The sequence below is a fragment of the Staurois parvus genome, unplaced genomic scaffold, assembly GCF_062004578.1.
Source record: "Staurois parvus isolate SC_StPar_1 unplaced genomic scaffold, SC_StPar_1.0 ptg000380l, whole genome shotgun sequence".
Classification (NCBI taxonomy): Eukaryota; Metazoa; Chordata; class Amphibia; order Anura; family Ranidae; genus Staurois; species Staurois parvus.
This window is the reverse complement of record NW_028318176.1, coordinates 1,586,748-1,614,597: the sequence shown is the minus strand read 5'-3', so window position 1 is coordinate 1,614,597 and position 27,850 is coordinate 1,586,748. Positions and strand designations below refer to the sequence as shown.

The 27,850-nt window shown below is 51.7% G+C and overlaps 1 protein-coding gene across 1 annotated transcript; it reads right to left on the bottom strand.

Annotated features, from left to right (window-relative positions):
- Positions 1–20: 20 nt before the first annotated feature.
- LOC149455973 (uncharacterized) lies at positions 21–27,585 on the bottom strand. The gene is made up of 3 exons (XM_089685583.1): positions 26,004–27,585; positions 513–717; positions 21–344 (listed from the first exon to the last, which is right to left on the bottom strand). The coding sequence occupies exons 1-3, from the start codon at positions 27,518–27,520 to the stop codon at positions 42–44; spliced, it is 2,025 nt and encodes a 674-aa protein (XP_089541709.1). The 5' UTR covers positions 27,521–27,585; the 3' UTR covers positions 21–41.
- Between the last annotated feature and the right edge of the window lie 265 nt (positions 27,586–27,850).

The window sequence follows — 27,850 nt, the reverse complement described above, 5'->3', positions numbered from 1 at the left end:
AGAAGGGTTTCTCCCCTGTGTGGACTCGGTGCAGGATGAGGTTATGATGGAGGCTGAAGCTTGGTGAAAGGTTTCTCACCAGTGTGAACGCGTTGGTGAACATCTAGGTTGGCCTTGCAGACAAAGCCTTTGCCACACTCGGAACAGGAGTAGTGTTTCTCCCCAGTTTGGATCCTCTGGTGAAGGACCAGACTCTGTTGGAGGCTGAAGCTCTTGCCGCACTCCATGCAGGCAAACGGTTTTTCGCCTGTGTGAACTCGCTGGTGAACATCTAAGTTGGCCTTGCGGACGAAGTCTTTTCCACACTCTGAACAGGAGTAAAGTTTCTCGCCAGTGTGGATCCTCTGGTCCTCTGTGGACCAGGTTTTGGTGGATTCTGAACCGTTTCTCGCACTCTGAGCATAGCTGGGCTTCTCTCCTGTGTGAACCCGCAGGTGGACCAGAAAGTCGTCCTTCTGGGTAAAGGACTTGCTGCACTCCGAGCAGGTGAACAGCTTCACTTCTGAGTGGACCTTCTGGTGTTTGACCAGGTGCGACTTTATGGTGTAGCTCTTGCCGCACTCTGCACAGGGGAAAGGCTTCTTGCCGGTGTGAAGGCGGGGGTGGAAGACGAGGTTGGAGTGTGTTTTGAAGTCGATGCCACACACAGAACAGACAAATGGCTTCTCTCCAGTGTGGATCTTTCGGTGCATCACCAGGTGCCCCTTCTGGGAAAAGCTCTTTCAACAGTCGCTGCACACATATGGCTTCTCCGGTGTGTGGTGGGTTACCAGAGGGCATTTCTGGGAAAAGCACCTCCCGCAGCTGGAGCAGAAGGGCTTCTCTCCAGTGTGAACCCGCCAGTGATTAATGTAGATGGACTTGTCAGTGAAATACTTGCCACATTCAGTGCACAGCGTCTCTTCCTGTGTGTTTTCCAGGGTAGGATGAGCCCCTCTCTGACTTCTGGTCCTCTTGGAAGGTGACCCGATTTTGGATTTTGAGCGGTACACACGTTTATGTGTACGTGTTCTGCTGCGCTGGACGGGGCCACAAACATAAAGAGGATCTCCATCTACCTTGTGTGTGCTCCCTCCCTGAATGGGTGAGGCCTCCATGGTTCACCAACCACCTCCAGAGACCCTATCAGGTATCCTACAGCGGCAGCCTCTAGCACTCCACAGACCGGACTCCCCCAAGGCACGGAATCTAAGCGCCGACCTGCTTGTTCACCAGGGCCCCTGATGGTGGGGATGGACTTGGAGCAGGCCGAGACCAGGTCGCGGCCCCTGGGTTCACCCAGCTGTGGTAGAAGCACCGCTGGAGGTGTATAGCAGGTGAGAGTCTGATGTGAGGAGGTAACAAGAGCAGCGTCAGGCAGGCCGGGTCAGTAACAGTGGTGGCGGTGTAGTACAAAATCAGCAGGCAGAGGGATAAACAGGTCACAAGCCGGGTTCGTTAACAGGAGATCAGAACGTGCAGGGTTAAGCAGGAGAATGGTCAGACAAGCCAGGGATCAGAGCAGGAGACAGCAAATCAGGGTCAGGCAGGGTCGGCAATAAGACAATCTACTAATCAGAAACTCAGGAAACAGGTAAGACCATACGGCAATTCAATGCAGTCCTAACCTGTTTTAAATAGGGCGCCCTGTGCCCTGATTGGTGCCAGGCTCGCGGTCACGAGTGCGCATGCGCGAGTGCAGCTGCAATCGCGGGTACCCTGGTCCCAATGTTCGCACGCTAGTGCGGCCGGGCACACTGCGCATGCGCAGACTCGCGCACGATCGTGGTAAACACTGGGGTCCCTGACATTGCCCCCCCCCTTACAGGCACCCTCTGGATGCCCACCCGATTCCTCCTTTGGGGCTGGTTACGAAGGAATTCCCACATTAATCTGGGGGCATGGACATTCTGGGCAGGTTCCCACAAATTCTCCTCCGGCCCATAGCCTTTCCACTTGATTAGATATTGTACATGACCACCCCTCTTCCTACCATCCAAAATTGCCTCCACCTCCAAATTTTCATCCCCGTTGATATCTATGGCTTCTGGAGGTCTAGACCTGCGGTCTAAAAAGGGATCTGGAACTGCAGGTTTTAACAACGATACATGGAAAACTGGATGTATTTTGAGGGATTCGGGGAGAGCCAGTTTAAATGCCACTTCATTAACCTTGCATTCTACTTGGAAGGGTCCCACAAATTTGGGTGCCAATTTTCTGGATGGGCATGTCAGTTTTAGGTTGGCTGTTGACAACCAAACCCGATCCCCAGGGTGTATGACCAATTCTCCCTTTCTCTTCCTGTCACAGAACTTTTTACTGTCTTCTTGGGCCTTAGCCATTGTTTCCTGTAATAACTTGTTATTGGTTGTAAAGAATTCTAAGGTGTCCTGGGCTGCCGGGACTGAGTTCTCAGGAACCAGGTCTGGCAGGAAGGTAGGGTGGAACCCATAATTGGAGAAGAATGGAGATTGGTTGGTGGCGGAATGATTTGCCTTGTTATATGCAAATTCCGCCATTGGTAGAAGTGTCAGCCAGTCATCCTGCAGGAATGATGTATAGCATCTCAGATATTGCTCGAGCATCTGATTGGTTCGCTCTGTCTGCCCGTTCGTCTGGGGGTGATATGCTGACGAGAAAGATAACTTAATCTTCAGCCCTTCACATAACACTTTCCAGAATCTGGATGTAAATTGCACTCCCCGGTCCGAGACAATCTCTCTTGGCACTCCGTGAAGCCTCACAATCTCTTTAATGAACACTTGGGCTGTTTCGGAGGCAGATGGTGTCTTGGCTAGTGGAAGGAAATGGGCCATTTTAGAAAGGCGATCCACTACCACAAAGATCACGGTTAGAGATGAGCGAAGTATTCAAAAATTCGATTCGACTGATTCGGCGAATTCGTGGAAAAATTTCGATTCGAGTCGAATATATTCGCTGTGAATTTAACTTAAAAAAGGGTGTTTCTAGGCTTCAGAGAGACTTAATATTAGTGCAGAACACTGTACCTTTAATTTAAATGCCCTTGGAGTCTGCTGGGGAAGAGAAATAATACTGTCAGTCAGTATGACATGCAGATGAGTGCCGTCGATCTTAGAATCACCGCACACTTCACTCATTTGGGCAGTCACGGGGCCAAAACCAGAGTGTGGAGCCACAGTGTGGCGGTGGAGGCAGCAGCAATGGGAGGCCATACAGCACCCTATGACAAAAATGGAAACCACCAGCAGTGTGAGGAGACCTGAAAGTGGCACATGGCAGAGTGTGGCGATAGAGACAGCAGCAATGGGAGGCTGTACAGGGACCCATGACACACTCTGGACCTGGCAGCAGCATGAGGAGGCGGTACAGGGGCCCATGACAGATTACGGGCCTGGCAGCAGCATGAGGAGTCGGTACGGGGGCCCATGGCAGATTACGGGCCTGGCAGCAGCAATGGGAGGCCGTACAGGGACCCATGACACACTCTGGACCTGGCAGCAGCATGGGGAGGCGGTACAGGGGCCCATGACAGATTACGGGCCTGGCAGCAGCATGAGGAGTCGGTACGGGGGCCCATGACACACTCTGGACCTGGCAGCAGCATGAGGAGGCGGTACAGGGGCGCATGACAGATTACGAGCCTGGCAGCAGCAACTTGGACAGGAGGACGTTCAGCTTCTGCACCGTCGGGTGCGTGCCGCAAACTGTTGTCTCTTGGAAACGGATTCCAAGAAAGACTGCTGACGGAATCCGTGAAGAGGAGTAGCAGGAGAAGGAGCATCTGAACGAGCGGAATATGCCAACAAGCGACAACAGGGGCCCATGACAGATTACGGGCCTGGCAGCAGCATGAGGAGTCGGTACGGGGGCCCATGGCAGATTAGGGGCCTGGCAGCAGCTATGGGAGGCCCGTAATCTGCCAGCACCCTATGACAAAAAATGGAACACACCAGCAGTGTGAGGAGACCTGAAAGTGGCACATGGCAGAGTGTGGCGATGGAGACAGCAGCAATGGGAGGCCGTACAGGGACCCATGAGAGACTCTGGACCTGGCAGCAGCATGAGGAGGCGGTATAGGGGCCCATGGCAGATTAGGGGCCTGGCAGCAGCTATGGGAGGCCCGTAATCTGCCAGCACCCTATGACAAAAAATGGAACACACCAGCAGTGTGAGGAGACCTGAAAGTGGCACATGGCAGAGTGTGGCGATGGAGACAGCAGCAATGGGAGGCCGTACAGGGACCCATGAGAGACTCTGGACCTGGCAGCAGCATGAGGAGGCGGTATAGGGGCCCATGGCAGATTAGGGGCCTGGCAGCAGCTATGGGAGGCCCGTAATCTGCCAGCACCCTATGACAAAAAATTCAACACACCAGCAGTGTGAGGAGACCTGAAAGTGGCACATGGCAGAGTGTGGCGATGGAGACAGCAGCAATGGGAGGCCGTACAGGGACCCATGAGAGACTCTGGACTTGGCAGCAGCATGAGGAGGCGGTATAGGGGCCCATGGCAGATTAGGGGCCTGGCAGCAGCTATGGGAGGCCCGTAATCTGCCAGCACCCTATGACAAAAAATGGAACACACCAGCAGTGTGAGGAGACCTGAAAGTGGCACATGTTTGGGGCATGATTCATGGCGGATTTAGTCAGTTGTGTCAGGAACTGGTGGTTTGAAATCCAGACTAATCCACGCCTGATTCATTTTCACAAACGTGAGTCTCTCCACACTTTGGGTGGACAGTCGTGTCCTCCGCGGAGTTACAATACCTCCTGCCGCACTAAACACGCGCTCCGATGCCACGCTACTGGCCGGGCATGACAGCCTTTCAAGGGCAAATTCAGCTAGTTGGGGCCAAAGGTCAAGTTTCGTTGCCCAGTAGTCAAGGGGATTGTCTACCTCGGTTGGCAGGGTGCTGTCCAAGTAGGCCCGAGCCTGTTGTTTGAGGTCCTGCTCCAGGTCCACCTGATGCTGCTGCGGCTGGTTAGTAGTTTCCTCACTGCGCTGGTGAAGAAAGCTACTCATCATCGACTGCAGACTGAGGCAGCCGCTGCTGGTGGAGCTGCCACTGCTCCTACCACCCCACCCCTCCCCTGCTGCCATGGCAGCGGAACGCGAGCGCACAGGGCCCACAGTGTCTGAGGATGGACGTTGGCGCAGACAGGCAGAGACCAGCTGACTACATAGGTGGTTTTTATAGTACGTTATTTTGGCCTCCCTCTCAGCAGGTGTGAAAAAGGCCACCATTTTTGAACGGTAGCGAGGGTCCAACAAGGTGGACAGCCAAAAGTCATCCCTCTGTCTGATGGTTATTATTCGGCTGTCGCTACGCAAGCAAGCGAGCATGCTATGGGCCATTTGTGCCAAGGAATGCGAGGGACTCCCTGCCTCCATCTCCACAGCATACTGCCACGGTGCGTCTGGGTCCTCTGTCTCCTCTTCCTCCTCCTCTACCAGATGCTCCTGCTCCTCCACTCCTGTCCGCTGAGTGGAAAAACCACCCATTTCACTCAATAATTCCTGAGCACCAATGTCCTCCTCTACCTCCTCCTCTTCTTCCTGTCCTGCCCCCACAGGGGTCATGTGGCGTTGAGATCTGTGCGCCACGTCTACCGCACCCTGACCAGCCATTGTTAACAGCATTTGTTCCAGGACGTGCAACAGAGGAATGACGTCGTTCATCCCATAGTCCTGCCGACTCACGAATAGCGTGGCCTCCTCAAAGGGCCTGAGCAAGCGCAGGTGTCACGCATGAGCTGCCAATGGCTGACATCTAAGTTACACAGGGAGTACCTTTATCCGCTTTTAACATCAGGAAATCTGTGATGGCCTTTTGCTGTTCGTAAAGGCGGTCTAACATATGTAGGGTTGAATTCCACCTTGTTGCAACGTCACAGCATGAGGAGTCGGTATAGGGGCCCATGGCAGATTAGGGGCCTGGCAGCAGCTATGGGAGGCCCGTAATCTGCCAGCACCCTATGTCAAAAAATTCAACACACCAGCAGTGTGAGGAGACCTGAAAGTGGCACATGGCAGAGTGTGGCGATGGAGACAGCAGCAATGGGAGGCCGTACAGGGACCCATGAGAGACTCTGGACCTGGCAGCAGCATGAGGAGGCGGTATATAGGGGCCTATGGCAGATTAGGGGCCTGGCAGCAGCTATGGGAGGCCCGTAATCTGCCAGCACCCTATGTCAAAAAATTCAACACACCAGCAGTGTGAGGAGACCTGAAAGTGGCACATGGCAGAGTGTGGCGATGGAGACAGCAGCAATGGGAGGCCGTACAGGGACCCATGAGAGACTCTGGACCTGGCAGCAGCATGAGGAGGCGGTATATAGGGGCCTATGGCAGATTAGGGGCCTGGCAGCAGCTATAGGAGGCCCGTAATCTGCCAGCACCCTATGTCAAAAAATTCAACACACCAGCAGTGTGAGGAGACCTGAAAGTGGCACATGGCAGAGTGTGGCGATGGAGACAGCAGCAATGGGAGGCCGTACAGGGACCCATGAGAGACTCTGGACCTGGCAGCAGCATGAGGAGGCGGTATATAGGGGCCTATGGCAGATTAGGGGCCTGGCAGCAGCTATGGGAGGCCCGTAATCTGCCAGCACCCTATGTCAAAAAATTCAACACACCAGCAGTGTGAGGAGACCTGAAAGTGGCACATGGCAGAGTGTGGCGATATAGACAGCAGCAATGGGAGGCCGTACAGGGACCCATGACAGACTCTGGACTTGGCAGCAGCATGAGGAGGCGGTATATAGGGGCCCATGGCAGATTAGGGGCCTGGCAGCAGCTATGGGAGGCCCGTAATCTGCCAGCACCCTATGTCAAAAAATTCAACACACCAGCAGTGTGAGGAGACCTGAAAGTGGCACATGGCAGAGTGTGGCGATGGAGACAGCAGCAATGGGAGGCCGTACAGGGACCCATGAGAGACTCTGGACCTGGCAGCAGCATGAGGAGGCGGTATATAGGGGCCTATGGCAGATTAGGGGCCTGGCAGCAGCTATGGGAGGCCCGTAATCTGCCAGTACCCTATGTCAAAAAATTCAACACACCAGCAGTGTGAGGAGACCTGAAAGTGGCACATGGCAGAGTGTGGCAATGGAGACAGCAGCAATGGGAGGCCGTACAGGGACCCATGAGAGACTCTGGACCTGGCAGCAGCATGAGGTGGCGGTATATAGGGGCCTATGGCAGATTAGGGGCCTGGCAGCAGCTATAGGAGGCCCGTAATCTGCCAGCACCCTATGTCAAAAAATTCAACACACCAGCAGTGTGAGGAGACCTGAAAGTGGCACATGGCAGAGTGTGGCGATGGAGACAGCAGCAATGGGAGGCCGTACAGGGACCCATGAGAGACTCTGGACCTGGCAGCAGCATGAGGAGGCGGTATATAGGGGCCTATGGCAGATTAGGGGCCTGGCAGCAGCTATAGGAGGCCCGTAATCTGCCAGCACCCTATGTCAAAAAATTCAACACACCAGCAGTGTGAGGAGACCTGAAAGTGGCACATGGCAGAGTGTGGCGATGGAGACAGCAGCAATGGGAGGCCGTACAGGGACCCATGACAGACTCTGGACTTGGCAGCAGCATGAGGAGGCGGTATATAGGGGCCCATGGCAGATTAGGGGCCTGGCAGCAGCTATGGGAGGCCCGTAATCTGCCAGCACCCTATGTCAAAAAATTCAACACACCAGCAGTGTGAGGAGACCTGAAAGTGGCACATGGCAGAGTGTGGCGATGGAGACAGCAGCAATGGGAGGCCGTACAGGGACCCATGAGAGACTCTGGACCTGGCAGCAGCATGAGGAGGCGGTATATAGGGGCCTATGGCAGATTAGGGGCCTGGCAGCAGCTATGGGAGGCCCGTAATCTGCCAGCACCCTATGTCAAAAAATTCAACACACCAGCAGTGTGAGGAGACCTGAAAGTGGCACATGGCAGAGTGTGGCGATGGAGACAGCAGCAATGGGAGGCCGTACAGGGACCCATGAGAGACTCTGGACCTGGCAGCAGCATGAGGAGGCGGTATATAGGGGCCTATGGCAGATTAGGGGCCTGGCAGCAGCTATGGGAGGCCCGTAATCTGCCAGCACCCTATGTCAAAAAATTCAACACACCAGCAGTGTGAGTAGACCTGAAAGTGGCACATGGCAGAGTGTGGCGATGGAGACAGCAGCAATGGGAGGCCGTACAGGGACCCATGAGAGACTCTGGACCTGGCAGCAGCATGAGGAGGCGGTATATAGGGGCCTATGGCAGATTAGGGGCCTGGCAGCAGCTATAGGAGGCCCGTAATCTGCCAGCACCCTATGTCAAAAAATTCAACACACCAGCAGTGTGAGGAGACCTGAAAGTGGCACATGGCAGAGTGTGGCGATGGAGACAGCAGCAATGGGAGGCCGTACAGGGACCCATGAGAGACTCTGGACCTGGCAGCAGCATGAGGAGGCGGTATATAGGGGCCTATGGCAGATTAGGGGCCTGGCAGCAGCTATGGGAGGCCCGTAATCTGCCAGCACCCTATGTCAAAAAATTCAACACACCAGCAGTGTGAGGAGACCTGAAAGTGGCACATGGCAGAGTGTGGCGATGGAGACAGCAGCAATGGGAGGCCGTACAGGGACCCATGAGAGACTCTGGACCTGGCAGCAGCATGAGGAGGCGGTATATAGGGGCCTATGGCAGATTAGGGGCCTGGCAGCAGCTATGGGAGGCCCGTAATCTGCCAGCACCCTATGTCAAAAAATTCAACACACCAGCAGTGTGAGGAGACCTGAAAGTGGCACATGGCAGAGTGTGGCAATGGAGACAGCAGCAATGGGAGGCCGTACAGGGACCCATGAGAGACTCTGGACCTGGCAGCAGCATGAGGAGGCGGTATATAGGGGCCTATGGCAGATTAGGGGCCTGGCAGCAGCTATGGGAGGCCCGTAATCTGCCAGCACCCTATGTCAAAAAATTCAACACACCAGCAGTGTGAGGAGACCTGAAAGTGGCACATGGCAGAGTGTGGCGATGGAGACAGCAGCAATGGGAGGCCGTACAGGGACCCATGAGAGACTCTGGACCTGGCAGCAGCATGAGGAGGCAGTATATAGGGGCCTATGGCAGATTAGGGGCCTGGCAGCAGCTATGGGAGGCCCGTAATCTGCCAGCACCCTATGTCAAAAAATTCAACACACCAGCAGTGTGAGGAGACCTGAAAGTGGCACATGGCAGAGTGTGGCGATGGAGACAGCAGCAATGGGAGGCCGTACAGGGACCCATGAGAGACTCTGGACCTGGCAGCAGCATGAGGAGGCGGTATATAGGGGCCTATGGCAGATTAGGGGCCTGGCAGCAGCTATGGGAGGCCCGTAATCTGCCAGCACCCTTTGTCAAAAAATTCAACACACCAGCAGTGTGAGTAGACCTGAAAGTGGCACATGGCAGAGTGTGGCGATGGAGACAGCAGCAATGGGAGGCCGTACAGGGACCCATGAGAGACTCTGGACCTGGCAGCAGCATGAGGAGGCGGTATATAGGGGCCTATGGCAGATTAGGGGCCTGGCAGCAGCTATGGGAGGCCCGTAATCTGCCAGCACCCTATGTCAAAAAATTCAACACACCAGCAGTGTGAGGAGACCTGAAAGTGGCACATGGCAGAGTGTGGCGATGGAGACAGCAGCAATGGGAGGCCGTACAGGGACCCATGAGAGACTCTGGACCTGGCAGCAGCATGAGGAGGCGGTATATAGGAGCCTATGGCAGATTAGGGGCCTGGCAGCAGCTATGGGAGGCCCGTAATCTGCCAGCACCCTATGTCAAAAAATTCAACACACCAGCAGTGTGAGGAGACCTGAAAGTGGCACATGGCAGAGTGTGGCGATGGAGACAGCAGCAATGGGAGGCCGTACAGGGACCCATGAGAGACTCTGGACCTGGCAGCAGCATGAGGAGGCGGTATATAGGGGCCTATGGCAGATTAGGGGCCTGGCAGCAGCTATAGGAGGCCCGTAATCTGCCAGCACCCTATGTCAAAAAATTCAACACACCAGCAGTGTGTGAGGAGACCTAAAAGTGGCACATGGCAGAGTGTGGCGATGGAGACAGCAGCAATGGGAGGCCGTACAGGGACCCATGAGAGACTCTGGACCTGGCAGCAGCATGAGGAGGCGGTATATAGGGGCCTATGGCAGATTAGGGGCCTGGCAGCAGCTATAGGAGGCCCGTAATCTGCCAGCACCCTATGTCAAAAAATTCAACACACCAGCAGTGTGTGAGGAGACCTGAAAGTGGCACATGTTTGAGGCATGATTCATGGCGGATTTAGTCAGTTGTGTCAGGAACTGGTGGTTTGAAATCCAGACTAATCCACGCCTGATTCATTTTCACAAACGTGAGTCTCTCCACACTTTGGGTGGACAGTCGTGTCCTCCGCGGAGTTACAATACCTCCTGCCGCACTAAACACGCGCTCCGATGCCACGCTACTGGCCGGGCATGACAGCCTTTCAAGGGCAAATTCAGCTAGTTGGGGCCAAAGGTCAAGTTTCATTGCCCAATAGTCAAGGGGATTGTCTACCTCGGTTGGCAGGGTGCTGTCCAAGTAGGCCCAAGCCTGTTGTTTGAGCTCCTGCTCCAGGTCCACCTGATGCTGCTGCTGCGGCTGGTTAGTAGTTTCCTCACTGCGCTGGTGAAGAAAGCTACTCATCATCGACTGCAGACTGAGGCAGCTGCTGCTGGTGGAGCTGCCACTGCTCCTACCACCCAACCCCTCCCCTGCTGCCATGGCAGCGGAACGCGAGCGCACAGGGCCCACAGTGTCTGAGGATGGACGTTGGCGCACAAAGGCAGAGACCAACTGACTACATAGGTGGTTTTTATAGTACGTTATTTTGGCCTCCCTCTCAGCAGGTGTGAAAAAGGCCACCATTTTTGAACGGTAGCGAGGGTCCAACAAGGTGGACAGCCAAAAGTCATCCCTCTGTCTGATGGTTATTATTCGGCTGTCACTACGCAAGCAACCGAGCATGCTATGGGCCATTTGTGCCAAGGAATGCGAGGGACTCCCTGCCTCCATCTCCACAGCATACTGCCACGGTGCGTCTGGGTCCTCTGTCTCCTCCTCCTCCTCCTCCTCTACCAGATGCTCCTGCTCCTCCACTCCTGTCCGCTGAGTGGAAAAACCACCCATTTCACTCAATAATTCCTGAGCACAAATGTCCTCCTCTACCTCCTCCTCTTCTTCCTGTCCTGCCCCCACAGGGGTCATGTGGCGTTGAGATCTGTGCGCCACGTCTACCGCACCCTGACCAGCCATTGTTAACAGCATTTGTTCCAGGACGTGCAACAGAGGAATGACGTCGTTCATCCCATAGTCCTGCCGACTCACGAATAGCGTGGCCTCCTCAAAGGGCCTGAGCAAGCGACAGGTGTCACGCATGAGCTGCCAATGGCTGACATCAAAGTTACACAGGGGAGTACCTTTATCCGCTTGTAACATCAGGAAATCGGTGATGGCCTTTCGCTGTTCGTAAAGGCGGTCTAACATGTGTAGGGTTGAATTCCACCTTGTTGCAACGTCGCAGATCAGGCGATGCTGTGCAATTCCGTTCTGCCGCTGCAGCTCAAGGAGGGTGTGCTTTGCGGTGTAGGAATGGCTGAAATGCATGCAAAGTTTACGTGACATTTTAAGGATGTCTTGCAGTGGGATGGTGGATTTTAGGAACCGCTTGACAACCAGATTGAACACGTGAGCCATGCATGGCGCATGGCACAACCTTCCTTGACGCAGAGCAGACAACATGTTCTTTCCGTTGTCGGTCAACATGGTTCCGATTTTGAGTTTGCGCGGAGACAGCCATCTGTCGATTTCTCTGTTCATTACACTGAGAAGTTCCTCCCCTGTGTGACTACGTTCGCCAAGGCATACCAGGTGCAGCACAGCGTGACACCGTTGCGCCCTGCACATGTGATATGCCGGTCGAGTAATGGGACTTGGCACGGGGGTGGCGGCTGAGGACACGGCGGAAGAAGAGGTGGTAGAGGCGGACATCTTTGCCGGACCAAGGACGTGCAAACGTGGAGGCAAAAGCGGCGTGACCTGTCCAAGTTGCTGGTGCGGCTGTGACGGCACCACGTTCACCCAGTGGGCCGTAAATGACATGTACTGTCCCTGACCGTAGTTACAGCTCCACACGTCGGCGCTGCCGTGCACTTTGGCAGAGACCGACATGCTCAAAGACTGGCCCACCATCTCTTCTACATGTGAATGCAGGGCTGGCACTGCCTTTTTGGCGAAGAAATGACGGCTTGGCACTCTCCACCGCGGCGCGGCACAAGCCATCATTTCTCGGAAAGGTGCTGAGTCCACCACTTGGAAAGGGAGGGACTGCAGCACCAGCAACTTGGACAGGAGGACGTTCAGCTTTTGCACCGTCGGGTGCGTGCTCGCAAACTGTTGTCTCTTGGAAACAGATTCCAAGAAAGACTGCTGACGGAATCCGTGAAGAGGAGTAGCAGGAGAAGGAGCATCTGAACGAGCGGAAGATGCCAACGAGCGACAACTCCCCTCAGCAGAGGTGTTGGAGCCTTGACTGGCTGATGGAGGGCGATTGACGTCAGGTGACGGAGCAAGTAATGGAGCGGGTGATGGAGCGGGGGCTGGGGCGGGCAGAACCGCCGTATCTTTATCACGGTTTTCCCAGGCCACCAAATGGCGACGCTGCATATGCTGCCGCAACGCTGTAGTCCCAACATGGGCCCCCTGGCCACGCTTGACTTTCTGGCCACATAGTCGACATACGGCTACGTTTACTTCCTCGGGCGGCTTGACAAAAAATTGCCACACCGCCGAGTAGGAAACTTTGCCCCCGATACTCCTCACTGGCTGACTGCTGCTTCCTCCGTGCACACCGGCACCACTACTGGCAGTGGTGGTAGGCTGCAGTGGAGCTGGTGCTCTACTCCGTGGCCGTTTGGCTCCACTGACACTGCTGCGACCCTGCTGCTGTCTCCTGGGCAACCCACCGACTGTTTTGCTCGCTGCCAAGCTGCCACCCTCTTCTCCTGATGATGCGGAAGAAATTGCCTGATGACGACGAGGGTGCCAAGTGCGATCAACCTCCTCATCCTCAAGTAGGGTCTCCGCCTCACTACTAGCCCCCTCGGCTGCGTCTGGGTCAGGAGACAGACCTGTCTCTAGACCGGCTACCGAGCCACTCTCCTCGCCACTACTTCTTCGCCTGGCTGCTGAAAAGGCGGATGTCTCCCCCCATTCCTGACCGCCCTCTGTTAGCTCTTCCTCACTGTACAGTGGGGCTGAGCCCACAGCATGCGATACTTCGCTTGGTGAGGGAACACCAAAGGACAGGGGCAGGTAGAGGACACGTGATTTCAGTGGGCTTGGTCCCGGGCCATGCCAACTAACGGTTGTGTCTGACGTACCCACCGACCGTTGGCTGTAGGTGTCAGAGGTGACCTGGGAAGAGGAAGACGACCGAGCCAACCAATCGACGACGGCAGGGTTGTCGGTGGAGACACGACCGCTGGATGACACCGGGAGCACTGGCCTCTGGCTGCGAATAGTGCTGCCTCGACCCCTTCCTCTGCTGCCACGTCTGCTCGCTCCTAAAACATTGCCTCCTCTGCCACTCCTCTGCATGTTGTCTGACATACTCTTTAATTCAACGATTCTGTGTCCCTGAGTAACAATTCTGTGTCCCTGAGTAACAATTCTGTGTCTGTCCCTGAGTAACAATTCTGTGGCCCTAAGTAACGGTTCTGTGGCCCTCAGTAACAATTCTGTGTCCCTCAGTAACAATTCTGTGTCTGTCCCTGAGTAACAATTATGTGGCCCTAAGTAACGGTTCTGTGGCCCTCAGTAACAATTCTGTGTCCCTGATTAACGTTTATGTGGCCCTAAGTAACGGTTCTGTGGCCCTCAGTAACAATTCTGTGTCCCTGAGTAACAATTCTGTGTCTGTCCGAGTAACAATTCTGTGGCCCTAAGTAACAGTTCTGTGGCCCTCAGTAACAATTCTGTGTCCCTGAGTAACAATTCTGTGTCCCTGAGTAACCTTTCTGTGGCCCTAAGTAACAGTTCTGTGGCCCTCAGTAACAATTCTGTGTCCCTGAGTAACAATTCTGTGGCCCTAAGTAACAGTTCTGTGGCCCTCAGTAACAATTCTGTGTCCCTGAGTAACAATTCTGTGGCCCTAAGTAACGGTTCTGTGGCCCTCAGTAACAATTCTGTGTCCCTCAGTAACAATTCTGTGTCCCTCAGTAACAATTCTGTGTCTGTCCCTGATTAACGTTTACGTGGCCCTAAGTAACGGTTCTGTGGCCCTCAGTAACAATTCTGTGGCCCTGATTAACGTTTATGTGGCCCTAAGTAACGGTTCTGTGGCCCTCAGTAACAATTCTGTGTCCCTGAGTAACAATTATGTGTCTGTCCGAGTAACAATTCTGTGGCCCTAAGTAACAGTTCTGTGGCCCTCAGTAACAATTCTGTGTCCCTGAGTAACCTTTCTGTGGCCCTAAGTAACAGTTCTGTGGCCCTCAGTAACAATTCTGTGTCCCTGAGTAACAATTCTGTGGCCCTAAGTAACAGTTCTGTGGCCCTCAGTAACAATTCTGTGTCCCTGAGTAACAATTCTGTGGCCCTAAGTAACGGTTCTGTGGCTCTCAGTAACAATTCTGTATCCCTGAGTAACAATTCTGTGTCTGTCCGAGTAACAATTCTGTGGCCCTAAGTAACAGTTCTGTGGCCCTCAGTAACAATTCTGTGTCCCTAAGTAACAAATCTGTGGCCCTAAGTAACGGTTCTGTGGCCCTCAGTAACAATTCTGTGTCCCTAAGTAACAATTCTGTGGCCCTAAGTAACGGTTCTGTGGCCCTCAGTAACAATTCTGTGTCCCTAAGTAACAATTCTGTGGCCCTAAGTAACGGTTCTGTGGCCCTCAGTAACAATTCTGTGTCCCTCAGTAACAATTCTGTGTCCCTCAGTAACAATTCTGTGTCTGTCCCTGATTAACGTTTACGTGGCCCTAAGTAACGGTTCTGTGGCCCTCAGTAACAATTCTGTGTCCCTGATTAACGTTTCTGTGGCCCTAAGTAACGGTTCTGTGGCCCTCAGTAACAATTCTGTGTCCCTCAAGAAACAATTATGTATCTGTTCGTGAGTAACAATTTTGTGGCCCTAAGTAACGGTTCTGTGGCCCTCAGTAACAATTCTGTGTCCCTGATTAACGTTTATGTGGCCCTAAGTAACGGTTCTGTGGCCCTCAGTAACAATTCTGTGTCCCTGATTAACGTTTCTGTGGCCCTAAGTAACGGTTCTGTGGCCCTCAGTAACAATTCTGTGTCCCTCAGTAACAATTCTGTGTCTGTCCCTGAGTAACAATTCTGTGGCCCTAAGTAACGGTTCTGTGGCCCTCAGTAACAATTCTGTGTCCCTGATTAACTTTTATGTGGCCCTAAGTAACGGTTCTGTGGCCGTCAGTAACAATTCTGTGTCCCTGATTAACGTTTCTGTGGCCCTCAGTAACAATTCTGTGTCCCTCAGTAACAATTCTGTGTCTGTCCCTGAGTAACAATTCTGTGGCCCTAAGTAACGGTTCTGTGGCCCTCAGTAACAATTCTGTGTCCCTGAGTAACAATTCTGTGGCCCTAAGTAACGGTTCTGTGGCCCTCAGTAACAATTCTGTGTCCCTGAGTAACAATTCTGTGGCCCTAAGTAACGGTTGTGGCCCTCAGTAACAATTCTGTGTCCCTCAGTAACAATTCTGTGTCTGTCCCTGAGTAACAATTATGTGGCCCTAAGTAACGGTTATGTGGCCCTCAGTAACAATTCTGTGTCCCTGAGTAACGTTTCTGTGGCCCTAAGTAACGGTTCTGTGGCCCTCAGTAACAATTCTGTGTCCCTGAGTAACAATTCTGTGTCTGTCCCTGAGTAACAATTCTGTGGCCCTAAGTAACGGTTCTGTGGCACTCAGTAACAGTTCTGTGGCCCTCAGTAACAATTCTGTGTCCCTGAGTAACGTTTCTGTGGACCTAAGTAACAATTCTCTGGCACTCAGTAACAATTCTGTCTGTCCCTGAGTAACAATTCTGTGGCCCTAAGTAACAATTCTGTGGCCCTCAGTAACAATTCTGTGTCTGTCCCTGAGTAACAATTCTGTGGCCCTAACTAACGTTTCTGTGGCCCTAAGTAACAGTTCTGTGGCCCTCAGTAACAATTCTGTGTCTGTCCCTGAGTAACAATTCTGTGGCCCTAACTAACGTTTCTGTGGCCCTCAGTAACAGTTCTGTGGCCCTCAGTAACAATTCTGTGTCTGTCCCTGAGTAACAATTCTGTGGCCCTAACTAACGTTTCTGTGGCCCTAAGTAACAATTCTCTGGCACTCAGTAACAATTCTGTCTGTCCCTGAGTAACAATTCTGTGGCCCTAATAACGTTTCTGTGGCCCTAAGTAACAGTTCTGTGGCCCTCAGTAACAATTCTGTGTCTGTCCCTGAGTAACAATTCTGTGGCCCTAACTAACGTTTCTGTGGCCCTAAGTAACAATTCTCTGGCACTCAGTAACAATTCTGTCTGTCCCTGAGTAACAATTCTGTGGCCCTAACTTGCGTTTCTTTGGCCCTAAGTAACGATTCTGTGGCCCTCATTAACAATTCTGTGTCCCTGAGTAATGCTTCTCTGTCCCTAAGTAACGTTTCTCTGTCCACAAGTAACGTTTCTGTGGCCCTAACTCTGTCCCTAATACAGAGCGGTCTGCCTCTCTTGAATGACTGGAGGCAAATGAAGAATTCTAAAATGGCCGCTATTTATAGCTCGACCATTACACAGTGCTGGCTGCCTGGCTGCTGATTGGCTAATGCGATCACATGTCATTAAGGAATGCATTATGGGTCAGCGCGCCTTGTCTGCGCGCCTTCCCAGACATCCCCGCTCCGTCGCCGCACATGTCCGCCGCCATTTTAGGAAAAATTTTGATTCGCGCGTCCGAAGTAGGCTATTTTTCGGATTCGGCGCGAATCGAAAATTTTCCAATATTCGACTCGAATTCCACTTCGCCTACTTCGATTCGCTCATCTCTAATCACGGTGTGGTCTCTTGAGGGTGGCAATTCTACAATAAAATCTAAGGAGATCATACTCCAAGGCAGGTCATGTATTGGTAAAGGTCTCAATAGGCCCCAGGCCTTGTCTCTGGTAGGTTTATTCCTGTTACAGATGGGACAAGATCTCACGTACGCTTCACAATCCTTGGCCATGTTTGGCCACCAAAATGTGCGTCGTGCCAGATCTATAGTCTTATGTATCCCGAAGTGTCCTGCTAGGGGATGGTCATGGCAGTAACCTAACACCAGGGACTTGACCTCCTGGGGTACCACGATCTGTTCCCCCATCCAAAAAAAGACCCTCCTTGTTCAGCAGGGAGACTCCAGGCAGGTCAGAAACCCGGGTGGAAGCAGCCTGCAATTTACACACAGGTCCGATTGAAGCAGTAGGAAGCTACCTGCTGGCAGGATGGTGTCTGGCTGAGGTGTCTCTCTAGGGTTCTCAAACATCCGGGACAGAGCATCTGGCTTAGTGTTCTTTGACCCAGGACGATAAGTTATGTGGAGATTAAACCTTGCAAAAAACAGTGCCCATCTGGCCTGGCGTGGACGGAGGCGTTTAGCTGTTTTCAAGTACTCAAGGTTTTTGTGGTCAGTATAGACCAGAATAGGATGTAGGGCCCCCTCTAGCAGATATCGCCATTCCTCCAGAGCTGTCTTAATGGCCAGTAATTCCCGATCCCCAATATCGTAATTCCTTTCCGAAGGGGAGAGCTTCCTAGAAAAGAAAGCCACTGGGTGCATTAGCTCCTTGGCTCCTACCCTCTGTGACAACACTGCTCCTACAGAAACTTCTGATGTGTCTACCTCTAGTACATAGGGCAATGATGCATCAGGGTGGCTCAGAATTAAAGCCGTTGTGAACAGCTTTTTCAATGCCTCAAAAGCTGCCTGTGCAGCTGGAGTCCATTGGAAACGTACTTCTACGTTGGTGAGCTGGATAATGGGCGCTAGCAGGCCTGAAAAGTTCTTAATAAATTTTCTATAAAAATTGGCAAACCCAATAAATCTCTGAACTTCCTACTTATCCGTGGGGGCAGGCATTTCCAGGATGGCCGAGATTTTTTGTGGGTCCATAGAGATAATTAGACCAAGAAATGAGATGCTTTCTTGCTCAAAACAGCATTTCTCGGCTTTAGCATACAGACCATGCTGACGGAGACGTTCCAGCACACTCCTAACATGACCCAGATGGGCTTCCAAAGATGAAGAGAATATCGAGATATCGTCCAAGTAGATGATTATAAAAATGTCAAGGAAGTCCCTGAAAATGTCATTGACAAAGTGCTGGAAGGTGGCTGGTGCATTACATAACCCGAAAAGCATAACTAGACACTCAAAGTGCCCGAACCGAGTGCGAAATGCCGTTTTCCACTCGTCCCCCTCACGTATTCGAACCAAGTTATAGGCACCCCTGAAGTCCAGTTTGAAAAAGATGGATGCTGTAGCAATATATTATATGCTGTGTATGGCCTCTAGGGGTCTCACTACTTAGATACTGGTACAACTGTGTTATTGCCTCTCTTTGGTTGTAGTTCTAGGGCAGACACATGTATAATGGCAGCTAGAAGCACCTAATAAAATGTCTCCTGTTAACTACAGTGTGTGAGCATCTGAGCAGGATCGACTAACAGAACATGGTGGCAGCTGGGCACTGAACCTCTGAATAGCAAGTCTTCTGTCTACAAATACAGATTGTGTGACACTGGAACTGTACAGAGAATCAGCAACTGTAAGTACAGAGTCCCTATCAGACTGCACTATGGAGAGTGGCCTGAAACCCCCTCAGAGACTGGATGTCACTTCTTCCAATCTCTCACAGACATGGAGACACTGGAAGGAAGAGTTTACTCTGTATGTGGACCTGACAGTGGCACCCAGAGATGAGCAGAGGGAAGTAAAGCTGTTTTATTACTTGATTGGGGAAAAAGGCAGAGAACTAGCCGAGACCCTGATCACAGACAGCATGGCACTGACAGACATACTGCAAGCATTTGATAAGCACTGTGACCCCAAAAAGAATGAGACGGTGGAGAGATACAAGTTCTTCTCAAGGAATCAGGAGATTGGGGACAGTGTGGACAGATATGTGACAGAGCTGAGGAGACTGGCTGCAACCTGTGGATTTGGGGACATCAGGGACTCCCTTATCCGAGACAGGATAGTGTGTGGCATCAGAGACTCTCACCTCAGAGAAAGATTACTGAGGGAGGAAGAGCTGGCTTTGGAGAAATGTATACAAATCTGCAGGGCTGCAGAGCTGACTAAAGACAGGCTGAAGATGATGGAGGGCACCAGTGATGCCTCAGTACATGCAGTATCTGTGAAAGGCAGAGCAAGGTCCAGGCTCCCTGTGAGCTCAGTCCAGTGTAAATACTGTGGCAAAAGACATGAAAGAGACAAAGAGAAATGTCCAGCGTATGGGGAGTCCTGCAGGACTTGTGGCAAGATGAACCACTTTTCAGCTGTGTGCAGATTCAAAACCAGCAAACAGTACAGACAAGTCCACACAGTGACCCAGGACACAGACGAGGACAGCACAGAGGGCATCACATGGCTGCAGCTGCAGTCTGCAACAGAGAACGTCAATGTAGTCAAACAGCCAGTAGCCAATGATGCAAAGCAGCTCTTTGCCATATTTATGGTGGATGAACAGCTCATAAGATTTCAGCTGGATTGTGGAGCAAGTTGCAATGTCATTCCATTTACTCTGCTTAACAAACAGGTTCCCATTGAGCCCACTGATAAGGTACTGGTCATGTACAACAAAAGTGTTCTGAAACCCATGGGAACATGCAAGCTAAAATTAAGAAATCCACGTAACAGAAAGAGCTACAGAGTGGAGTTTACTGTGTTGCAGGAGGACGATCACATTCCTTTGCTGGGAGTTAAAGCAGTTCAGGCTATGGACTTAATAAAGGTGCAGTCCCATAACATCATGGCTCTGGAAGTTTCTGACAATACTCAAAATCCTACACAAAAGGCAGAATACATTTTGGATTTTCACCACATAAAAACAGAGTATGCTGATTTATTTGAAGGTGATGGGTGCCTGGAAGGTAAATACAAACTAGAAATTGATCACACAATACAGCCTACCAGACTGCCTACAAGAAGAGTACCTGTAGCCTTAATGCAACCGCTTAAAGAGGAACTGCAGGATTTGCACAGCAGAGGTATGATAGCACCAGTACAGGAAAGCACAGACTGGATAAGCAGTTTGGTGATAGTGAAAAAACCATCAGGCAAGTTAAGAATATGCATTGATCCTAAGCCACTGAACAAGGCCCTTAAAAGAAATCACTATCCAATGCCAACAATAGAAGATATTCTACCAGATCTATCAAAGGCTAAAATATTTTCGGTATGTGATGTGAAAAATGGGTTCTGGCACGTGGAACTGGATAAAGAATCAAGTTTATTAACAGCATTTTCTTCCCCATTTGGACGCTATAAGTGGCTTAGAATGCCAATGGGAGTAAGCCCAGCTCCAGAAGTGTTCCAACAAAAATTGATGCAAGCTTTGGAAGGACTGTCTGGCGTAAAAATAATAGCAGACGATATACTAATAGTTGGGGAAGGTGATGATCTAGAATCCGCAACAAAGGATCACGATAAAAAGATGATACAATTCTTAGACAGATGTAGAAAAAAACAAATCAAACTGAACCTGGAAAAATTCAAACTAAAAATGACAGAAGTACCATATATTGGACATCTTCTTACCTCAAATGGTGTTAAAGTCGATCCAGAGAAGGTGAGGGTGATACAGGACATGCCGACACCTACAGATATACGTGGAGTACAACGATTCCTGGGCATGGTGAATTATCTTTCCAAATTTTGCAAGCATTTATCAGACATGTGTGAGCCACTGAGACAGCTAACTCACAAAGACGTACTCTGGGAATGGACAGAAAGCCATGAAACTGCTTTTCAGTCAGTGAAAAATGCTATTGCAGATGCAGCAACGCTAAAATATTTTGATCCAGATCAAGCAGTGGTAGTACAATGTGATGCCTCAGAAACCGGCCTTGGAGCCACACTAATGCAGGATAAACAGCCAATCACATATGCAAGCAGAGCGTTAACTCTAACAGAGCAAGGATATGCTCAAATCGAGAAGGAACTACTAGCGGTAGTATTTGGGTTAGAGAAATTTCACCAGTACACCTACGGTCGACAAGTGGTGGTGCATTCAGATCACAAGCCTTTAGAAAGTATTACAAAGAAGCCACTACTGAATGCCCCAAAAAGACTGCAGCGTATGCTGTTAAGGCTTCAGAAATATGATTTTAACATTTGTTACTGTCCAGGGAAGGATTTACTGATTGCAGATGCCCTAAGCAGAGCTTACTTACCCATCACAAATGAAGAAGAAAAAGACATTGAAAGCATCAATATGTGTAAATATCTGTCTGTCTCAAAAGACAGACTGAAACAAATACAGACCTGCACAGCGGAAGATAAAACTCTACAGATCCTATCGACTGTCATCTTGAAGGGATGGCCAAAACACAAAATGGTGAAGTAGAACATAGCTATAAATTAGATATAATCCTTGAGGTGAGCCGGCTTTCTGATTGTTCTGCCAGCTCGCGTAACATATGAGGTTTCTTCTGATTCTGGCAGTCTATTTTCTGGGACTGTCTCTCTCTGCCTAGAGACCTCCCTATGCTCCAACAGAACAGATGCTGTCTTCAACCTCTGAAATAGCTCTGGGACCAAAGGAAGGGGGTAGCGGTTTTTGACTGTAATCTTATTGAGGTCCCTGTAGTCAACACAAGGTCTCAGGGATCGGTCCTTTTTCTCGACAAAGGAAATCCCTGCCCTGGCCGGTGATGTGGAAGGACGGATAAATCCCTTCCGAAAGCTCTCATCAATGTTTTCTTTTAGTGCCCCTAGTTCCCGTTCTGATAGTGGGAAAATGCGTCCGAAAGGGATTTCAGAGCCTGGAAGCAGATCAATGGGGCAATCATATGCCTGATGTGGGGGAAGGACCTCTGCCCCCCGTGGACTAAACACATCCAAGAATAGGTGGTAGGCCGCAGGCACAATTTGGGCTAACTCAGCATCAGGGCTTACAGCTAATAGGTCCGGTGTATCTAGTGATAACTTGGATAAACAATGTTCCTGACAGTATCGTCAGTGGAACTGGACTGACCCGGTCTTCCAGTCAATTTGGGGGTCGTGAGCTCGTATCCAGGGGAGCCCCAGAATAACTGAAAATAGGGGAGACGCGATGGCGTCCAAACGGAGGAGCTCCTGGTGATGTCCCTCCACCGTGGTGTGTATAGGAGGGGTCTCCCGATCTACCATCCCTGATTTTATTTGAGACCCATCCAGCAAGAAAATATTCAACCCATGATCTTTGGTGAGTAACGGTATCTGATGCTGGGTAGCGAAACCGAGATCGACAAAACAGCTACATGCCCCGGAGTCAATAATAGCCGTCACCTGTGTGCTTCCTCTGGGGAGCTGAAAAGACACAGGTACAGCCAAGTGAGTGGGGTTGCCTGTGCACACAGTAGATATATTAGAAGAAATAGAGGAGGACTTACAGTATTTCTCCGGAAAGGAACGCACCATATGACCCGCAGCTCCGCAGTACAGACACAGGTTGTTTGCCTAACGCCTCTGTCGTTCCTCAGTAGAAAGAGAAGGCCGCATCAAGCCGAGTTGCATGGGCTCGGCTCCCTCTGACGGCTCTGGGCTCCGATTGTCAACACTGACCCTTGGCAGGACTGATACTCTTGACAGCATCCATGAGGTTCTCTGCCCCTGGCTGGACCTCCCGTCTCCTTTCCTGCAGTCGGCGATCGATTTGGATGCAGTGATCTATTAGGCCCTCCAAGGAGTCAGAGACTCCTATTCTCGCCAACTCGTCCTTCAGCGGTTCTGACAGTCCCAACCGGAATTGGTGGCGTAAGGCTGCGTCATTCCATTGTGTATCTCCACTCCAGCGCCTGAACTCAGCAGCATAGTCCTCCGCAGCCCGGCGTCCCTGTTGTAGGGAATAGAGGGCTGCCTCAGCCAAGGCAGCTTGATGCAGGTCGTCGTACAGCTGTGCCATTGCCTTAAAGAAGGTGGCTACAGTGTTCAAATGTGGGTGGTGGGCCTCCATCAGGCAATGAGCCCATCCCTGGGGTTCACCCTGCAACGGGGATATAACAAATCCCACCTTCACCGATTCAGAAGAGAAGGTCTGGGGTTGCAGGTCAAAGTACAGCTGGCAGGAGTTTTGGAAGGCCCTGAACTTCCCATTGAACCGCTCAGGGGTCGGTACTCTTGGTTCTGGCAGAGGAATGGTAAATGCTGCTCCAGTGGAAGATCCTGCTGAACCCATGGCAGGAGGCATTCCCACTGTGCCCGATGTTGTGGATGCTGGTGCGGCCAAGCTCTGAACCTGTCCCTCCAAGTGCTTGTATCCTTCTTCCAGGGTCTTCACCGCTCATGTGAGTGCCGCAAGATGTTGGCACATTTCTTCCCAGGGTGAAGGTCCTCCTCCAGACTCTGACATGGCCGTATGGTTCTGTCAGTGATCCTACAGTGGTAGCCTCTAGCACTCCACAGACCGGACTCCCCCAAGGTGCGGAATCTAAGCTCCGACCTGCTTGTTCACCAGGTCCCCTGATGGTGGGGATGGACTTGGAGCAGGCCGAGACAGGGTTGCGGCCCCTGCGTTCACCCAGCTGTGGTAGAAGCACCGCTGGAGGTGTATAGCAGGTGAGAGTCTGATGTGAGGAGGTAACAAGAGCAGCGTCAGGCAGGCCGGGTCGGTAACAGTGGTGGCGGCGTAGTACAAAATCAGCAGGCAGAGGGATAAACAGGTCACAAGCCGGGTTCGTTAACAGGAGATCAGAACGTGCAGGGTTAAGCAGGAGAATGGTCAGACAAGCCAGGGATCAGAGCAGGAGACAGACAGCAAATCAGGGTCAGGAACTCAGGAAACAGGTAAGACCATACGGCAATTCAATGCAGTCCTAACCTGTTTTAAATAGGGCGCCCTGATTGGTGCCAGTCTGGTGCCCGCAATCGCGAGTGCGCATGTGCGAGCGCCGCTGCAATTGCGGGTGCCCTGGTCCCAATGCTCGCACGCTAATGCAGCCGGGCACACCGCGCATGTGCAGACTCGCGCGCGATCGCGGCAAACACTGGGGTACCTGACAGACCCATCAAAGACCAATCAGATTGTGAGGCCGAGCCGTTCACAGCCACCTCAGAGGTCGTGATGATGGGCCTTCTAGTCCAACGCTGGGTTGTCCATATGAAGGCACACACCAGAGACATGCTGGGAGGTGAACTGGTACCTGTGTAATATGGTCCTAGTATGTATATGGGATGGGGACTTTAGATTGTAAGCTCCTCTGGGACGGGGACTGATAGGAACATACTGTATGTAAACTGTACTAAATAAATCTGAGGCCAGCCTGAGGGATGTAGAGTTGGACCTCTGTAGAAGATCTCCGGCTTCTGGTAGAATGTACTGTAGGTATTCCTGGATGACTATGAAGAGGGAGGAAGTTCGGGGGGAAGGGAGAGGGTTTGGACAGATGTCTCCCTAACCTTCATTTTCATGGTCTATGGCCCCATCACCCCCACAAATGTCTCCTTTCATCTCCAGACTTCATTTTGTGTTTTATTTACATCACATCATGAGGAGGAGCAGTAACAATGTATCATCTAAAGATCCCTGAATGACAGAAGAGATCATCATCATCATGTCATCTATTTATTAACAACTTCATACTCATCATCTACATATCCATCATAGAGGTCAGAAGATTTCCACCATCCTGGAAGAGTCAATATCAGTCCAGAATTACGAGACCGCCTGCTGCCAGTTCTAATCACGCAGGAAGTCTGCTCCGGATTGGATGTTTATTGGTTTCCCATGCAGTCCATCCATCCACCAAAAATGATGGGAGAGAACCTTGTGGAGGTGACACAGTGCTGAAACCGCTCTAGGCCAATCACCAAAGGTGTCACATGGAAGGGGAGGAGTCACATTCAAGGAATAAGATCTTCCTGCCACCATAGACCTCGCCAACCTCAGGGGTGTTCCTGCTACTCCCACCACTTTCTCCTTAATCTAAACATCCAACATGGAGCTCAGGACCCTTGTGATGGCCATGGTGGACCTGAGAACCCGGAGCTGATATTTCTGCACCAGAGTCACCTCCACCCCGACAGAAGAGACATTTACATATCAACTTTGGGTGGGCTTCTCCTACAATAGAGCTTTGCCTCCCTTGTTAGCAGGACTTGTAGAAATGCCAACATGGCAGACACAACCTCAACATCTCCATGAGAGGAGTGAGGAAAGAGATGCATTGTGGGAGGATAAAGTCACAGAAGAACTAAAGAAGATAGTCAGTGGAAGAGCTTAGCTGAGAGACGCTCCACACACCCGGATTTGGTGATTTTTCATACACTGGCCAATCCGACTGCTGGAGTCCACCAATCCTCTGCACCTCGACAAACACTACAATGGCCAATATTTCTGCCTCCACTTCTAGCCGAGTCATTCATTTTTGGGAAATTTTGGATCCAACCTCTAAACACATCTGAGTGGTTATCTCCATAGTAACAGAAAATCAATCCACCTTCACCTTTCCTGGTAATGAAAGAGAACCTTCTGGACTGGGTATCTGCCCATGGAGCCACAGAGCTGGAAAAGAGAGAAGACCCATTGCCTCTCATGAACTTTGGACTTAGACATGCTCAGCTATGACTTGTGAGGAAAAGTGGCTACAAAAAAACTGACACACCTAGCGGGCAGTTAGAGGTATGGCTACAGAATATCTGGGGAGGTTCCAGAGATGGTGAAAGGTGAAAGCTCAGTGGAAGTGGTTTGTCCATCATGACTTTTTACACCTAGCAGAGCGTTGCTGTCCTTGGTGGATCCGAACGTGGCGGTTGAGTGTACACTTTTGTCTGAAGCTCTTGCCGCACTGGGAACAGAGGAAGGGTTTCTCCCCTGTGTGGACTCTTTGATGGAGGATGAGGTTCTGATGGAGGCTGAAGCTCTTGCCGCACTCTGTGCAGGTGAATGGTTTCTCACCGGTGTGAATACGTTGGTGAACAATGAGGTCGGCCTTGCGGGCGAAGCCTCTGCCACATTCTGAACAGGAGTAGAGTTTCTCGCCAGTATGGATCCTCTGGTGAAGGACCAGGTTCTGGTGGATGCTGAATCGTTTTCCACATTCTAAGCATGGGTAGGGCTTCTCTCCTGTGTGAACCCGCTGGTGGACCAGGAAGTCGGCCTTCTGGGTGAAGGACTTGCCGCACTCCGAGCAGGTGAATGGCTTCACTCCTGAGTGGACCTTCTGGTGTTTGACCAGCTGTGACTTGTTGGTGTAGCTCTTGCCGCAGTCTGCACAGGGGAAAGGTTTCTCGCCGGTGTGAAGGCGGAGGTGAAAGACGAGGCTGGAGTGTGTGTTGAAGCCGATGCCGCACTCAGAACAGACAAACGTTTTTTCTCCGGTGTGGATCCTTTGATGCGTCACCAGGTGCCCCTTCTGGGAGAAACACTTGCCACAGTCGCCGCAGGCATATGGCTTCTCCCCTGTGTGAGTGCGCTGGTGGGTTACCAAAGGGGACTTCTGGGAAAAGCACCTCCCGCAGATGGAGCAGGAGAAGGGCTTCTCTCCAGTATGAACCCGTTGGTGCTTGATGTAGACAGACCTGTGGGTGAAGCACTTGCTGCACTCAGTGCACTGGTACGGCCTCTCCCCGGTGTGGCCCCGGCAGTGCAGTACCAGGCTGGTCTGAGTGTTGAAGCATTTGTCGCACTGCACACAGGCGTATGGCTTCTCCCCCGTGTGAATCCTCTGGTGGGTGATGAGTTTGGACTTCTGAGAGAAGCACTTGCCGCAGTCAGGGCAGGAGATGGGCTTTTCCCCTGTGTGGACCCTCTCATGGATGACTAGCTGGGCCTTCTGGCTGAAGCCTTTGTGGCAGTAGCAGCATGGGTACGGCTTCTCCCCCAGGTGGGTCCTCTGGTGCGCCTCACACTGTTCCCGCTGCAGAAAGCACTTCCCGCAGAAGGAGCAGGAGAAGCGTTGGTTGTCGGTGTGGTACTTATCATGGATCTGCAGCCGGGCCTTCTGGGAAAACCGCTTACCACAGAAGACGCAGGCGAAGGGCCTCTCCCCGGTGTGGGTCCTTTCATGAACCGGCACGTGTGACCTCTGGAAGAAACGCTTATCACAGTAGGAGCAGGAGTACGGCCTCTCCCCGGTGTGAGTCCTCTGGTGGATGAGGCATTGGTCCTTCCTCATGAAGCTCTTCCGGCAGTAGTGGCAGGAGAACGGCCTCAGCCCCGAGTGCGCCTTCTGGTGGAGGAGGAAATGTGATCTGTGGTGGAACAATTTACTACACGGTGCATGACAGCGACTTCTCATCGTCATTATAGGGCAGCACTCCTGAGTCAGGTGTGGCCTCATCTACCGAGTACTCCTCATCCATCAGCTCCTCCTTCAAGTAGACAAGGGTGGAACTGTCTGTAGGACCTTCTTCTTTATCCAAGCAGGGCTCTGCTTTAATATCCACCCGGGTCTGCTGATAACTGATGTAACATGAAGGGGTCTCCTCCTTAATGTGAGAGGAAGGGCACCGTGGGAGATCCGTGAAGGCATCATCTTCCCATGGGAGGGGCTCCACCTTAACATGAGAAGATGATAGATCCTGTGTTACACTCTCGGACTCCTCCTTCATTTTAGGCAGCTCTCCAATCTCTAAGTTGGTGAAATCATCTTGGTCCTGCTTCATGTAAT